The sequence below is a fragment of the Hemitrygon akajei genome, chromosome 25 (assembly GCF_048418815.1).
Source record: "Hemitrygon akajei chromosome 25, sHemAka1.3, whole genome shotgun sequence".
Taxonomy (NCBI): domain Eukaryota; kingdom Metazoa; phylum Chordata; class Chondrichthyes; order Myliobatiformes; family Dasyatidae; genus Hemitrygon; species Hemitrygon akajei.
Genome location: NC_133148.1, coordinates 51,659,883 through 51,678,001, shown reverse-complemented (window position 1 = coordinate 51,678,001; position 18,119 = coordinate 51,659,883). Strand labels below are relative to the sequence as shown.

Below are 18,119 nucleotides of genomic sequence, written 5' to 3'. Positions count from 1 at the left end.
TTACAACGTTTGTACTTCATTGACTGCAAAACAATCCTGAATCTATGAAAGCTGCTGATTAAGCCCATCATCCCATCTGGGGCATAGGCCATTGGCAGTAGCTGTCAAATCCCTCTGTCCTGGTTCAATCTTTCAAGTAGTCCCCAAGTGTAGCCCATCTTTTTGGTATATCCTTTCCCTCCCAGTGATGTGTTCTTTGGAGCTTCTGTTGGCATGTTTGTAACACTGGGTTTTTACAGGATGGGTTTGCTAACGCCATGCCCAAACCACCTCCTTTTGCGGCCACGTTGCAGCCGTCCATGGCGATGTTATGAATGCTTCTGAGTGATGGCAAATCACTATGACAGGGTGAGCTTTGATTTGATAAGTAATTCAATCAGCATGTTTGTATTTGAGTGAGAATGCCAAATTTGGGACACACCATACTGCCATAATTTTGATAGAAACAGATTATCTTCTCCATGGATTTCTTCCCCCTGTCTCACCAACCCATCCCGTACCACTTCTCTGTAAACCTGACTCACAACCATTCTGTTTCCAAACACAAATATTTCTCCTGCTGTCTGGCTTCTGCTGGGGAATTCTTTCTCTCAAACCTTCTGCTCCACCACAGGCTGAAACAGGTTAAAAAAATTTCTAACATTAGTGTGGGGAGGTCTTCTCAGGACTTAGAATTGAGACTCCTTGTGTCAGGTTCCTGAGGAAGAATATTTCAGATCAGTGTATATTCCACCCCCTTCTGTTTGACATTGATTCTCATCATTTGGGTGCAGACAGAATACTGCGTGTTAACTTTTTTGGTTATTTCAGACCTTTTCCTCACACTGATGTAGCTCAGTCCATGTCTCTCAGGGGGATATCTGTCCACTGACTGGTGTCTCTGATTCTCTCTCGCTGGGATTCTGTGTGTTTCAGTTTACACAAACTGTTCATCGCTGAAATTGATGAATCGAGCAGAGTGTGACAGATCTTTAATCCGGATCTGGTCACTGCCGCTGACCTGCCGCCTGTTGCAGAGACAAACATCTTTTGGGGAATTGAAATCGCTGCTGTGGGCGGGGACAGGAAGCTGCGCCTCTGGTTTCAGTGTGTGAGAGCCTGTTCAAACCGCGGCTCCCTCTCTCACTCACAGCCCACGTCCCTATTTAAACAGCGCTCACTGCGGCTCCGGACAAAGCCGGCCTGAGCTGAGGCCACCGATTTCCAGCGTGTCCAAATCTGGCTCAGTACAAACAGCGATGGGGGTCGTTCCTTATCTCTGTCTCCTCTTGTCATGTCTCACAGGTGGGTGATCCGCGGCTTCGGTTGATTCTCGGAATCTCTGTGACCCTTTATTCGTGGAACGATTTATTAACGTCTGCTCTTTTCTCCTTTAATGACAGGAGTGCATTCCGACATCGTGCTGACCCAGCCCGAGTCAGCGGTGGTAAAGCCCGGACAGTCCCACAGACTGTCCTGCGCAGTCGGCACCTTCGATAGCAATGTCTATGGAATACACTGGGTGAAACAGATCACCGGGAAAGGGCTGGTGTGGTTGGCTGGGGTATACTATAACAATGACAAATATTACGCGCCCGGAGTCCAAGGCCGGTTCACTGTTTCCAAGGACAGCAGTACGGCGTATCTGCAAGTGAACAGCCTGAAACTGGACGACACGGCCACCTATTACTGTGCGAGAGACACAGTGAGAGGAACCGGGACTGGACCCGGACAAAAACCCAGCGAGAGCGCCTATCTTCAGCGCGCTGATGAAAAGGGCAATAGTGATCGCCACAGCCGCCTTCCCGGCTTTACTGTGTCGCTGTGGTTTGGGAAGAGGGTTGTCAATCGGGATTCATGAGAAGGGAAACCGAAAGACTCAGTGGATCATTTCAGATGGTAACATGGAGCCAAGCACCAGGAATAGGGCTGGGGTCACCGATCGAGCAGACCGGGTGTCGTTGCCTGAATTGCAGTTTCCAGAAAAAGGTCTAGCGCCTAGGAACACTGATGATCAGAGACACTTTGGTGTTCTAATGCGGTTTGACTGAGGAGTGACTGTGCTGGGAGACAATGAGAAGGGCGGAGGTTATCGTACGGCGGTGTATCACTGTGACTATAACTGGGTGGCACAGTGTGAGAGATGCTGAGTCCCTCCATACGCAAACCTACCACAACAAAACTCTTTAAATTGGGCTCCGCGGACGCTTCCACCGGCCTTCACCCCGGGATCCGTGGATATCAATCAGATCCCGAGTGGATAATCTGGGAGTGGGAACAAGTTCCACTGGAGAAGTGTCTGGAAGGGAACGGGACCACCGAGGAGGAGCTGTCAGTGGAAGCCCAGTGAAAGGTCCCGGTGGGTTATATCATCTCCACTTCAGGACTGGGATGGCCGAGATTGAGACCCGCTGTGTGGGACACCCGGATACAGAAGGAGGGTTTAATAAATTCGCCGGCCGGCTCTGGGATCCACTGGATTTCGGGCTGGATGTGATGAAGGCGGTTTGTGACCTGTGGTGAAGCACTGTGATATGGACCACGGTGACGGGGAGCTGAACAGAAACTGGTCTCGACAAAGGAGCGTCTGCAGCGCAGTCTGTCTCCACGGATTCCGCATTGCTGCTTCCCAGAGTCAAATCCCTGAATCCTGACTCGGACTGCTGTGCGCAAATGTCACTTTCTGGACAATTAAAAGCCTAAAAGGATTCGACTCTGATTCTGGGGAATGGTTGGAGCCGGTGTCCACAGACAGGAAAACTGTGAAAATGCCTGTTTTATTCACACGCCAGGAAGAGACAAGGACGGAGTTTGGGATGGAAATCCAGGAAGCGGCTGCTCCCGGTCCGGACAGGGTTCATGTTGACATTTTGCTGAGATTATTGGATGTGACGGGCAAGTGAAGTTACTGCACTGGGTGAATGGGGAGACGGAGCACTGTGACTATCTTGACTACTGGGGCGGAGGAACCTCGCTGACAGTGACTTCAGGTAAGACCAATTTCTCAATTGTATCTTCACGCACTAGTATTTTATTTATTTACGGTTTTGGCGAATTCGGTGATTTAACTGAATTCAGTGAGATATTTAGAGCGAATACATGAATCTCCACGAACCGGCGGGTTTCTCTAGAGCCCAGTAACAGTACAAGGGTACATACCCCACCCCACCAGTGAACTGTCCACAGGCCGGGGACAGGCTCAGGGGAATGGGGTCGCATCTTGTCACCAGACTGTGCCTTGACACCGGCCGGTTGTGCTGAGTGAGCTCAGTGTTTGGTTCAAGTCTGGCTTCTGATCCTCAGCACCAACTGAAGCCACGTTCAGGAGCTGAGCGTTTCAGTGCAGTTGAACTCGTTCCCTGTCAGTGACAACAATGGATCTGTTCAGTGTCAAGTTATTGGGATCGGGTTTTACTGTCGGCTGCTTTCATGTTGAAGGTAATGGGATTGAGACATAATCTGAGGGAATGGTTACACATGTATGATCTGGTTGATGGCTCAATATCCCCAGGGTACAGGTGGGTGTCAGTCCCATCATGTAATATCCGGCGTGAGGTCCGTCCCGGGATACAGCAAAAGTATCGGCGATATCCCAGGATTAATTGATGGGATTAAGGTTTTAGTTTTATCCCCTGATGGGTGATGAGGTGAGGTACGGTGGGGAAGAATTTTGGAGTTGGGAAGACAATGAGGAAGTGGTGCAAGAGGGTAAGGCAGGGAATTGAAATCACAATTCCTTCACACATTCCGGGCAGCCTTACATTAGTGGGTGGGAGGGGGAGGTAGTGCTGCAGGTGGGGTGGGGAGCGAAGCGTTCAAGTCAATAATGTGTAATAGGGGAGCATTTAAGGGAAGGTTTGTTGATGAACGTTTGTGATCTGGAACACCCGCCTGAATGATGGTTGTGGCCAATAGTGAGTGTAGAGAGGGAACAGAAGGAGATTTGCCTGTTGTAGGGATAGAGGGAAGAGCAGAGAGACCAATGGGTTTATTAGGTTTGCTCAGCTAAAGGGAAGAACAGACACTATTGGATGAATGGCCTCACTCTCTGCTCTGTCATTCAATGGAATCAGTATTTATCTTGTACATCTGGGAAATTCTTCCTCAACGGGCTTCCAACAAGCACCCCAGAATACACAGAGCATGAGTTAAATGCAGATTACAGTTCCCATGTGGTGTCCTGGCAGCCACGGATTAGATACAAAGATCCTTCTGCACTGTCCCATCCCTCCCAGGGCAGAGGCAGCAGAGGTTAGACACAGAGTGAAGCTTCCCCCAACCTGTCCCATCACACACTCACGGGACACGAGTTGAACTTTACTGTTCAAATGAACTGCTTATTCTCAGTTCACAGACGGAGAAACTGCTCTAATTTCTTGCCCTCCTCCATCCCTCGACTGGGTTTGTTTAACAAGTGTTTTCCTACATTGACCAGTGTTGCTGGTGATTCAGTAAAAGTGGTTGCGAGATAAAGTGCTGACATTTACAGACACCTTTCATGGTGTCCCCGAGCTCTTCACAGGCAATGAAGTAGTTTCAAAGTACAGCCCTGTTGTAGAGTCGGGAATGTGGAGCCACTCTGCACACAGCAGAATCCACAATCTGCAAGGTGAGAATGATCAGACAGTCTGTTCTGGTGATGTTATTGAAGGAGAAATATTGTCCAGGACACCGTGGACACAGTGATCCAATGGACAGGCACAAGGTTGGATTCGGAGTGATGATTTAGTTCACCATAATCTGCAGCAGATTTGGATCTGTGGTCAGATTTACAACATCTTAATAATTGGTATTGTTTTTAAATCCAGTCATTAGTAATGATGACCCTTCAGTTTTACTGATGCCCCTCGGGGAAGGAGATCTCTCATCCTTACCCTTCGAGCCTATTTATGACTCCTGATCCATCAATGTGTTTGTCTCCAAATGCCCTCTGAATGGCAGTTCAGATGTGTAATTCATTCAGACTTTACCGGCAAAGCCCAGATTCCAAAAGCAGAATAAATAAAATTCCCATCTGTTGTTCATACTACCCGATGTTCTATCCACTTACTACAATACAGACTAAAATCAGACTGAGTCTCCCCCGATCTACTGATTCAACATCAATCATTTTGTACAAATACTCAAGTGTCATTTAATTGAACATTTCTTCTGAGCTGATCCAGCCAGATCCAGTTCTCCTCTTCACCCAGCACCCCGTGACCCACCCAGATCCAGTTCCCCTCTTCACCCAGCACCCCGTGACCCACCCAGATCCAGTTCCCCTCTTCACCCCAGCACCCTGTGACCCACCCAGATCCAGTTCCCCTCCTCACCCCACCACCCTGTGCCCCACCCAGATCCAGTTCTCCTCTTCACCCCAGCACCCTGTGACCCACCCAGATCCAGTTCCCCTCTTCACCCCAGCACCCTGTGACCCACCCAGACCCAGTTCCCCTCTTCACCCCAGCACCCTGTGACCCACCCAGATCCAGTTCTCCTCTTCACCCAGCACCCTGCTGACAGTTTGATGGGTGTTTTTATAAAGACCCAGAGGAACACTGATCCAGACAGAACTGTACTTACCACCTGCTGGTCCCGGGATGTAAAAGATCCTCAGCTGCAAATCTCACCGACTGACATTATTGTGCCTCCTGCACTGCCAACACTGAGCAGCTCAGGGAACACCTGTGGGGTGAGAAACAGAGTTAATGTTTCACATCAGTGACCCTTCACCAGACTCTGTCAGTCTGATTTCTGGCAACTATCCTGTTTCCAGTTTTATTTTACTGAACTTATTTTGATGAAAGCACATCTTTTTCATTGACTTCTACAACCCCAGAACATTCCAGAGCCTTTCCCAACCCAGCAAGTACTTCTGCAGTGTGTCACTTCATATGGGGGGACTAAACTCCAACTTGTCTGCATCTTGTTCCCACAAACTGAACTACAACATGACAATCTAGTCTGGGTGTTGTTGGAAAGGAATGGTCACTTTTAGCCTGCAGTTCTTAAAGCTCCCCACCACTGGGAACTCCTTATCTGAATCCTCATTGTGCAGTAGATGAATAGACAGACACTATTTGGTTGTAGGTCGTCCAAATGGTCCCAGGTCCTTGGTGCAGCATTTCTGTTGTTTTCAGGGGTTAATGTCGATAAAGACAGTGAAGTTCCTCAGACCTCAGCTGCCCAGCCCGTTCCTGAGCTGCTGTGTACCTGGGAGGCTGAGGACAGTGTGGGTGAAATGGTGCTGGCTGTGGCTGGCAATTCCAAAGGGAATCACCAATGTTCAGCCGCTTACACTGGAGTCAGTCCCAGAGTTCCACAGACCACTGTACCCCGGGATTTACTGAGTGACAGATGCCTCCAGAGCTGTTACCACACTCTATCACTGGCAACGGGTCCTACTGGAATTCCCAGGGTAACACTGGGAAATCCACCTCCACATTTCCCTCACAGGCTGGACCTGACAAAGGATCACATTTCCCATTCATCTGACTGGGGATTTTGAGCTTGGGAAGGGATTTAGTCAGGAATGATTTCTGGCAGATTATTATATTTTAGTGCATTTCAGATTTATTATTTTAAGCAAAATATGCTAAATTAATTGTTGCCACAGGAATTTACATCAACTTTAATGTTTCCCAGACATTTCAGAACTGTTACATGACAGAATTGACACAAGACAATCCCCTCCACACAATTACCAAGTATAGAAACACAGAAAACCTACAGCACAATACAGGCCCTTCAGTCCACAATGCTGTGCCGAACATGTACTTACTTTAGAAATTACCTGGGGTTTGCCATAGCCCTCTGTTTTTCTAAGCTCCATGTACCTATCTAGGAGTCTCTAAAAAGACCCTATAGTAAATGCCTCCACCACCATTGGGGCAGAACATTACATGCAATCACCACTCTCTGTGTAAAAAAATTACCCCTGGCATCTCCTCTGTACCTACTTCCAAGCACCAAGCGTCAGGGTGTTCTGGACCCAGAGTCCACAGGGTGCTGCTTGAGGTTATTTAATGCTGAGGCCCGGATACACATCACCGCAAGCCCCCAGCATCCAGAAACTCAGCAGGGTCCCACCTTTCCCTGCGTAGCAGTGTGGGGAGAGTCCCAGCAGGTTAGAACCAGCACCATTCAGCCCGGTCTGCGTGGACATGGTCCAGTTGGCACCGTGCCCTGTGCTTTCACTCCTGTGACACTTCACCCACAGCACAGGTCAGCTTGTCCCCCTGTTTCACAGAAGTTGTGTCCCCGGTGGGGAGTCTGACATCAGCATTTCACTAGTTGTTTCAGGCTCAGTCAGAAGGAATGAGAAAGGGACCATTTCTCTGTTCTGCCTGTCCTGTCAACCTGAATCAACTGTGTTTACTCAGGAAGGCAAATGTTCTGAGTTCACAGTCCACAGAGGCACCTGGAAATGGTTCTAAACAATGCAACTGTCAGTATTGACCAGCTAAATTATATTGATTCCTATTTACTTGTTCTATTTATTGATTTACTTTTATTCTATTTGAAATCCAGATTTCAATATTTTATGGTCTTCATCCCAGAGTGAATATCTCATTATTTTGCTCCTGATTTCAAATTGTGACCTTCCCACAACTCCACTTCTACTCCAAATATTGAGATTACTGCCCTTCCGATAGCAGAATCGATCTGAAGCAAGTGTGTGTCTGCTGACCATCTTACTGTTGGACAAGAAATCCCTCATCTACTGCAATTCACACTGTCTGACACATACAATCCCGCTAGTCTCCTACTCCCAGAGTTCCTGCATGTTCTGCTGAGTCCACAGAGTCTTTTTCGGTGATTTTAACCTCATCCACCAGGAACAATCTGTCATCGACAGAGTCAATCATGAGGTAAATGATGTCACATCGGTGGGTCAGTACAAAACCCGTCCACAACACTGTCAAAGGTAATTCTGACAACTGGTCAAACCACATCTCCTCAATATATCCACCTGTCAAAGCTGTCAACTGGTCAATTAATTAATTGATCCTGACACTTTTAACTACCTTGGTAAGTCAACACTTCTCCTTTTCCAGTGAAATGAATTGAGAACCAATGCTTTCAAGTGTACATTGCACCTGAAGTGGTTGGGAATTGCCACAACCTGTCCTCACAGGACTGTCTGGGCTGGTCGTTCAGTGAGAATATCACCTACATCTAATGTCGTTTTGAGATTTCTCCATCTGCCCAGGAGTCTCATCGTCACTATCGGTTGTGTTGGCCGACACTTCTCCACAGAGTCTGGACTAATATATTTCCACAGTTCCTATATCGTTTCTGATGCAAGTTACCATTCCCTCCCGGTTATTCAGTAGTTTCCACAGGCTCAGTGGGGTTGAAATTATTGCTCAGTCACACACGGTAAATCTGTGAGGCAGTGTCAGCTGTATCATGTAGTCTGTTGAGTTGAATTTCAGAAGCAGAGCCCATTTCCGAACCTCCACTATATTGCACACATGGTGCTGGAGACCGGGTACCACTATATCCACACCAATCACTCCTCTCATCAACAGCAACACCGAACTGATCAGAATTATTCAATTAAGTTACTTCTAAATCTTACTTCTTCTGTAAACTCTGCTGATCAGGGGCTAACAGACTTTTCAGAATCAGGAATTGTATTTGGATGAGAGACAGATTGTCACTTTGGTATTTTGACTGAAATCCAACCAATCGGACATTGGGTCACTGCCTCAGTCCTGCACTGAAGTGTTGGCCTGGACTGAACTGTGTCCAAGTTGCCACTGTGGGATTGATCCACACCCTCCTACCTCAGGGACACAGACTCACAGCTGAGTGTTAAAGTGATATTGCCTTTGTTTGATGGGGTGAATAATTTTGAGAATTACTGCTTTATATAACATCTCCTTTCTCTGTTCGTAATGCATTTATTCAGGGAACCATCTGTGAATTTCTTTCTATTTCAGAGATCAAGTCTGTGCCATCAGTCTACATCATACCTTCCTGCAACAGAGAATCTGACCAAGGCATCAGGCTCCTCTGTCTGGTCAAGGACTATCAGCCTGAGAGCATCAGTCAGACATGGTCCACTAACAGTGGGGACATCACCACTGGAATCAAGAAATACCCGGCAGTGTTGGGGCAAAATTCAAAGTACACGATGAGCAGCTTGCTCGAAGTCTCTGCGGCGGACTGGAGGAATAAAGTCTACTACTGCAAGGCAGGGTACGAGCCAAACGAGATTGAGACAGCGGAGTGGCAGAAACCTCAACCTCAACGTTAGTATCAGAAATGATTTATATTTAAAGCTGCACTGATGTCAGAACATAAATCTAGAGTAGGAAGCTTTGTCAGATAATGTAGGAGCATGGCAACTAACTCCTTTATTCTGCTCTTACAATGGCAGTGAGAAACGTATGAAAGTCGATATGAGCGCAAAACTGGGTATCAGGATCTGCCTCCATTGTATCCACTCCATTGTCTAATTTCAGGAGCCTCTCCACCACCCCCTCCCACTAAACCCTCCCTACAGATCAGCTCCTGTACACATACAGAGACCACTGACCCATTGTACCCCTGCACACAGAACAACAATTTAAACTTTACCCCACTTCTCCTGCACTTTCCCCTTCACCCTGAGGTGCCCCCTCTTCTGGTAAAAGCATCCCTGGTGAATGTGATGAAGGAATCCACCCCACTGCCCTTCTTTAACCATCTTCTCACAGATCTGAACCAGCCTTTGCAGTTACAACAAAATAATTCCCTCCTGTCCATCTGTTCTTCTTTCCCATGGAAAGTAAAATTGTGTTTCCCAAACACACCAGTGGAAACAGTACCACACCATGTACTCCTGCTCACAGGAGCTGGTATCAGTCATTCTCCATTAAACAATTAGATCACGGCAGGTCTGCACCTCAACTCCATGACCCACCTCTCTGCATTATCATAGCATAGTGGGACACACTGCTGGGAGGCCCAAGTGATACACCCAGCCCTCCCACTCACTGGTGTGAGCCATCAGATCATCAGATCAGCTGTAAATTAACAACATTCTTGAGAGGGCTGGAACTGGGGATCTAGCCCATGATGAGGGGGAATGAAATCCAAAGCATAGGCCAAGCAATCATGTACTGACAGATATTAAATGTGTTACAGCTCCGAAGCTCAGCTCCCTTGTTCCATCCCGGGAGGTGATCCACAGTCAAGCAAATGCTGTCCTGGGCTGTGTGATATCTGGATTCTCTCCCGACAACATTAAAGTATCCTGGAAAAAAGCTGGATCTGCCCAAGAAGGCATCGTTCTCCCTTCCACTCAGAGATCTAATGGTACATTTGAAACAATCACTTACCTGACAGTGCCTGTGCAGGAATGGACCAAGAAACACCAATATACTTGTGAAGTGAAGCACACACTTTCTGGTTTCAGTGGTCAGGTCAACATGACGTATCAAGAGGGTGAGTAATGTCTGAAGAATCATTAATTAACTTACAGCACTAAACTACCTAACTGATACTCCCACACAATTCCTGTCCCTACTGTCAATCTTGTTGTGTGATGTACAGATGATCTTTGCACTTTGAATCAACTCATATCACCAGCAGCTTTAACCTCATCTACTGGGCAGGAAAGGTGTAAGATTAGGGTCACCTGTCCATTGTGTCTCAATAGTTTTAGTTGTCTCTGTTTGTAGTCATATTGAAAATAATTAGTGAGCAAAGCTCACATCTCATGCTTTAGAATCTGGAGAAAATCTCCCTTTCCCCTTTTCACTGTCTTCTCAGTGTTAGTTCCTCAAAAAGTATCTCTGCAATTTTGTATTTGCTTTAGTCCCCAGACTTTGTTTCCAGTGTTTCCTGAGAGGCTCTTCTGTCGATTGTCTACTCACTGAAATGTAGGTGCCTGGATTATTTTTGAATTGATGCCCAATCCTCGAGTGAATGTTCTGACCTTGTGTCCTCAGATCCTTGACCCGGTTCAGAAAGCACATGCATTTATCATGGCTGACACAACCTCATCCCAATAGGATGCGATATACAGAGGATAGAGAGTGGGTATATGTGGGGCTCCCTTTTTCCAAGCATGGGAAAAGAGCTGAAAATATCTAACAGTTAAATCTATGAATCTTCCATTTCCAGGTGGAAACTGTCCCAGCTGTTTTTTGAAGGCTGTGCCAAGGTTCTTTTACCAGAGTAATCTCAATGCAACATTCTCAGATGGTTCAACCCAAGAGTATCATTGTTCAGCAGGAAACTGTGAAATAAAGTGATTGGCTGTGTATACAATTCGTCATTGATTTCATTACAATCCATTTACTGGATTCCAGACCTGCCCCTGGTATCCATTGGGTTGGAAATTTAACAGAGAGACAAGAAAACCCATTATTCAAACTGACTACCTCTCCAATCACATTTCTATTCGACTTTCTACTATCCTGAAGGCCACCGTTTTCAATTTGACTTCCCATTCCCATTCTGACATGTCTGTCCATGGTCTCCTCTACTGCCCTGGTGAGGCCAAAGTCAGGTTGGAGTAGCAACACCTCATATTCCATTCAGATATCTGGCAATCTGATAGCTTGAGTTCTAATTTCTGCAACCTCCAGTAATTTACCCTGGTTCTTTATTCCCCTCTTTTTCTAATCGCCATATTAGAGACCGCCTCATTCTATCACTTCTCCTCATCTGCCCATCATCTACATTTGGTTCCCCTCCTCTTGAACACTTTCCTCCATGGTGCACTGTCCTGTCAGATTCCTTCTGCTTCAGCCATTTATCTCTTCCACTTACCCCCCACCAGCTTCTTACTTCATACCCCCTCCCCATTCACACCCTTTCCCCCTCACCTGGTCTCACCTCTCATCTGACAGAATGTATTCCTCTCCACTCTACTCACCTCTTATTCTGGCTTCTGCCCACTTCCTTTCCAGTACCGGTGAAGCCGTTCGGCCCGAAAGATCGACTGCTTATTTCCCTGCATAGATGCTGCCTGACTTCCCGTGTTCCTCCAGCATTTTGTGTGTGTTGTTCAACATTTCCAGCATCTGTAGAATCTCTTGTGTTTCTGGTTGTCCATACAGTCATTCATTTGTGTACATTGTTGCTTCAGTGTGACACAGATCCCAATTCCAGTTTCCTTGGCCAGATTCCTTCGTGTCTGACTCCAGTCAGCAAGAACTGGAATCTATTTGTCACCCAGTGGCTGTGAGGCATGAGGTGATGAAGGTGAACGGGGCAGAAATTCCAAATTGACTCAGTCAAAGGACGGATGACCCTTTGATAATGTTGGGCACAAGGCAAATTGGTGAGACAAGACACAGGGGTCTATCCAGTCTGCTGTCCAATTGCAAAGTTACATTGTTCCATGTGCTGGACACTGAATTCAGTCCAAAAGGGAAACTCAGTGATCCCAAGGAATGTCCAAAGGAGAATGTTTTGATAGAATTACCCAAGCATTGACAGGATTATATACTTCTTGTGGAATAACACCAGCATTCAGCAATAAGGGGAGCGATCTTGACTCGGTCAGATTTAATGAGAGGATCACATTTCCCAGGGACTGCAGAACATCAAGACCAGGCTGATATGGGACCGAACTGAGAAACCTGCAGAAAACATGTTTAACAACATCACAGTGCTGATTAAACTGGGATTCACAATTCCATGACCCTTCAGTGTACACCTAGGTTTGCAGATTTGTGATATTACACGACAACAATGATCATCTAGACTGCACGCATGGACTTCCTGTTTTACAGGAAAATTGCTCATAATCTTACTGAAATAGGAAAGGTTAAGAAATACATATCATACTTTGTCAGATGATCCATCCCAGTCAGACTGGACAGTGTGTGTTCCATCTTCTCTTTCTTCAGACAAAGACACTGACTCACAGTCTCACTGAAGGACTCAACCACAACACAAACACAATCAGCCTTCACACTAAATGTCAAAGAACAAAAACACCCACGTGCCCGAAGGTGACCAAGTGTGTAAATGGTGTACACAAAGTGCAGAGAGCTGCAATGACCATGAACTGAAGATCGTGCATTGGGAAACGGCCTCAACAACTTCACACAAAACCGACACTAACCCAGAGGACAGGTGACCCAACACTTGATCAAAGAGCTGTTTTATTCATTTATCATTTCCTATAAATCACTGATCGCTCTGGAACTGAGGGACTTGCTGCCTCATTCCTGATGGTGATTTAGGTTCAGCCGTGTTGCTGCAGGTCTGGAGTCACAGACCAGCTGGATCAGATGGGACTTCTCTCCGGAAGTTAACACAGGGAATGAAACTACAAATACCTCCGTAGACATCTTTCTATTCCAAAAAGCATTGATGAATTGAATTTAAACCCCCATCCACCAGGTTGGGATTTGAACCCATTTTGCCAGTTCATCAGCCCAGCAACTTAACGATACACTCTGACCATGGCTGCTCATTTCAAGAGAGACAGAGGCTTCAATGTTTGTAAGCACGAACGCTAAAATCACAGGCACCAGCAGAAGTAGTGCCCATTTATAAATGAGCAGAGTTGAAAGAATATGATGTTTTCCGAAGTTTGTGTGGGTTTTGAAGTTTGCAGGGATGAGGAGAGGCACAGCCACAGTAAGACTGGAATGTCAGGATGTGAAGTTATTAACCTGAGTGAATCCCAAGCTCAGCCCAGGTGGAGAAAGGGATTCTCATTGATTCATAGTGCTCGTTGATACTGATCAATGGCACTGAGTCTCCAAGCAAAGAATATACTGAGCTGTGTCTCTGCTGAGAAATCTGCATGCTTCTCTGTCTCACAGTGAACCAATTGGTACAGTTATTAGAAAGGGATTCAAAACCTAATTAGCATATCCTTTGTTCTGATTTTCTTTTCTGAATCAGGAATATGAGACACGTGATTCAGTCCTGGGTGTTTATGTACTCTGTTTGTATTAAACGCAGCTGTCACGTACTGATGATCTGTCTTGACCTAACACATCCAATAGAAATATCTCCATAAGATTCTGAGCATTTCCATTTCTAATCCGCAGAATTGTCAGTCTTTATTCAAAATCCCGACATTGAAGAGATGTTGATCGACAAGACTGCTACCGTGAAGTGCACGGTTCTCTGTACAGATCCCGAAGATATCCACATCTCTTGGCACGTGGGCGGGAAGGAGAAAACTAAAGGAATTCACACCCATCAAGCAGAGAGGGACGGATCCCAATACAGAGTGCTCAGCGAACTCCAGATCAGTGTGGAGGAGTGGTTCAGTGGGGTAGAGTATGAGTGCTCTGCTCAGGAATCTCCTTCATCTTCCCGAGTGTCAGCACGGACCAACAGTACCAAAGGTGGGCAAGAGTCCAGCGATTAACTGGCCAGCGTTGGTTACATGAGTCAAAATGTTTGACATTTCTGTTTTCTTGTCTCTTCCAGTCGAGATAAAAGGTCCCAAGGTCAGACTGCTGCCTCCACCTCAGGAAGAGACCAAGAAAAGGCAAATGGCCACACTGGAGTGTGTGGTCTCTGGATTCTTCCCGGACCAAATAAATGTCATTTGGAAGAAAGGCAGCACCGTGATCACCTCCAACACCAGCGCTACACTGACCGCTCTGGAGCAGGGGTGGACTTTCAGTGTCAGACACTTCCTGACCGTGAGTTTACAGGAGTGGAAGACAGAATCAGTCTTCAGCTGTACAGTGAATCATCCCCCCTCCAAGAGCAGTATCAAGAAGCAAGTGAAGAACGTCCCAGGTAAGGTCCTGGTACTCACACCATCATCGACATTGTTTACATTGTGCTATGAATTCAAGGTCAACACTAAATCACAGTGTAGTTCTGGCTTAGTTAATTGAGGGAACTGATAAAGTTCAAAGTACAAAGTACATTTATCATCAAAGTCTGTGCACCACATACAACCTTGAGATTCTCTTCTTGCAGGCAGTCACAAAACAAAGAAACACAATAGAATTCAGAGTCAAACATCCAATGTGTGAAAATGAACAAACAGTTGGACAGGTACATGGATTGGAAGGGCTCCCAACCTTTTTCTATGCCATGGACCCAGACCATGAACCAAGGGGTTTGCACACCCCCGTTTGTGAACCTCTGGTTTAGAAGGTTTTGGGTCAAACAGTGGCAAATGTGACTAGTCTGGATGGGGAATCTTGGTCAAAATGGACTTGTTGGTCCAAAGGGTATGTTTCCATGCAGTGTAACTCTATAATTCTAAAATTCAAGTTGTGCAAACAATAAAATTTAAACAAACAATCAACAGAACCTGAACCGCAGAGTCCCCTAAAGTAAATCCACAGCCACGTCACCGGTTCAGCACTGCAACCGGTCCAGGAGACCGATGGCTGCAGGCCACAGCCACGGAGCCAGGCTCAGTGCTGAGGTGAGTGCCGATGGCTGCAGGCCGCAGCTGCAGAGTCAGTTCAGTGCTGAGGTGAGTGAAGCCTCATAGAGTAGTGAGCCGAATTCCTAATTCACCTTCACCCTCAACGCCTTAATCTTTTTAATCTCAAATGGCACTGAAAAATGGCCAATCATCTGTTTGTTTCTGCATTCAACCAAAATAATCCAGGCTTTCATCATAGAAATAAGTGTATCCCAGAAAATACTTTCATAACCTGAGGGAAATCTGGATCATTTTACTGGACAGGCACTCTGGAGATCACTGATACTTGTCTTCAAAATGCTCCCTCCCTCTGCCTTTGAACATAATCCCAGCCTCCGATTAGTGCCTCAGTTGTGACTGAATTTCCAGCAGAGCAGCTCTCCCTCTGCTCCTGTGTGGGAATAGTCAGCCTGGACAATGTGTAGAAGCCTCTGGAGGGCGGCTTGAACACACAACATTCCGACAATGCAGAGGCAAATGTTAGTTACACCTTGAGGAAAAAAGGTATTTTTAAGCATTTGTGACAAAAAGTAAATCTTTCTGCTACTCCCATTTTGAAATATGAAGTGTATTTTCAGAAATATTTTCACTTGAAACTTTGCTCCTGTTCCACCGACACAATCTGAAATACTGGTTATTTTCTGTACTTGTTTTAATAAGTTGCTGGTAACAGTTCAAGTGACCATGAAACTACAAAAACAATGTAAGGGCCAATCTTGTTCATTTACGTTCCCTCAGGGTGTTTACCCTGTCTGCTCAATAGGGGAAATTCCTTTCTTCACCAATGTAGATTGGTCTCATCTCATCTTGATGGGACAGGCACATCATTGACCAGAGATGAACAGAAATGCTGGTCATGTCAGTGACAAACTCGTCTATTGGGGAATGGTGAAATAATAATTGTGACGTTTCTCCCAGATGAATGTCCAGATACCCACCCCTCAGTCACTTTAAGCAAACCTTCCTTCGAAGAGATCTGGACAAAGAGGACAGCGACCATTCTGTGTGAGGTGGTTCACAGTGATTTACAGGGATTCAGTGTAACCTGGCAGGTGGACGGAAGGAAGAGGGAAGATGGGGTGAGGACTGTGGGTCCAGACAGCAACGGAGCTGAAGATATGATCACCAGCAGACTGACAGTCCCTGCTGCAGAGTGGAACAGTGGGGCTGAGTACTCGTGTGTGATAGAGGATGAGAGTTTGCCAACACCGGTGAAGAAATCCATCAGGAAGGATACAGGTACGTGTGGACAGAATTCAGTGTGAGTCCGATCTCAGTAATATGACATATTTATCACCATCAAGCAGGGTGATAGACTATAGAAAATGAGAACAGGAGTAGTTCATTGGGTCTCTCAATCTGCTCAACCATTCAGTCTGTTCTCAGTTGATCATCCAAATTCAATTCCTGTTCCTGCTTTCTCCAGATATCCTTTGAGCCATTCACATGAAGAAGTATATACAATCCACTCGAGAATATATTAGATGATAATTCTTCAAGTGCTTTCTGTGGGAGGGAGTTCCACAGGTTCTCACTCCCTCTCACACGTACACAGCTGAGACTGCCACCCCTGCTCCGGGGAGATGGAACAAACAGCACAGGATGATGCATGTCCAGGGGCTGAGTTCCACTTTCTGTCGAGTTGCTGTGTTCAGCGACTCCCATTGATTGAACTGAATGGACTAACCTTGCTGGAAGCTGTAAAATGCAGCAGGTTCAAGATTTCCACTCCACAAATCCCAATGATGAACAGAAAGGGAAAAGCCTTTAGTTTCAGATAAAGTGAAGTCTCTCAGATTTAGAAATTGTTCATGTTGGTACAAGACCAGAATGTGTCGGGTAAGGAGGGAATTATTGGAAGATTCATTCTAACTGAGATTCTCTCTGTTCCAGGGCATGTTCTGACTCGTCCTCACGTCTACCTCCTCCCCCCTTCATCGGATGAGGTAGACACCGATCAGACTGTGACCTTGATGTGTCTGGTCACCAAGTTCTCTCCCGCAGAGATCTATGTGGCCTGGATGGCCAATGACACCCTTCTGAAGACAGGGTTTGTGAACCAGCCGGTGACCAAGGACCCCAGAAGAGGCTGGAACACAATGACCAGTCAGCTGAAGGTTTCTCCTGAGGAGTGGAAGAGCGGCACCACTTTCTCCTGTGTGGTGGGTCATGAGTCGCTCACAACCAACCTGTTCCGAAGCATCAATAAATCTCACAGCAAACCCACCCTGGTCAATGTCTCACTTGTTCTGACTGATAGTTTTAAATCTTGTGTGTAATACTGTGTGATTCAATCCATGAAACCCTAGTTTTGTTAGTTTTATTATTATTAATTATCAGAGAGGATTATTTAGCTGATTAAAACATGATTAAAATCTGGACCTTTCAAAATAATTAAGAATGAAATTAAGATCAAGAACCAAATTAAACTACAAACATGATTCACCACAAATCTCTGAGTTTCTGTGTACATTCACAGACCTTCTTCTGCCATGTTTGAATGGATTTCAACCCTGTCTGGGACTGCACAATGTATTAAATCTTTGTATCTGTCAATGTACTGATCCAAGTTCAATAAATATAACTTGAAAATGTCTTGGTTGTGATTTTTGGAAATGGCAAATAAGGAACTTTCAACATGAGGTGTCGTTGGTGACCCACACAGTGAGAAATCGGTGTCTTTATATCTCTGGCGTCTAAACCCTTCCTGCATCGGCTGTAAACTAATGGTCAAAGAAATTAGAACCTACGGTATCTGACAAAGAGTTGAGAGTTGAAACCACTGACCAAACGT

The 18,119-nt window shown here is 46.0% G+C and overlaps 1 gene segment (V, D, J or C); it reads left to right on the top strand.

Annotated features, from left to right (window-relative positions):
• Positions 1-1,564: 1,564 nt before the first annotated feature.
• Positions 1,565-17,919, top strand: LOC140716303 (Ig mu chain C region secreted form-like; the record flags this gene model as incomplete). The annotated part of the segment is given in 8 exon segments: positions 1,565-1,819; positions 2,858-2,969; positions 8,910-9,221; positions 10,099-10,398; positions 13,974-14,276; positions 14,362-14,679; positions 16,244-16,564; positions 17,219-17,919. Coding segments are annotated over 8 exon segments (2,307 nt in total), but the record flags the coding sequence as incomplete, so codon positions are not given.
• Between the last annotated feature and the right edge of the window lie 200 nt (positions 17,920-18,119).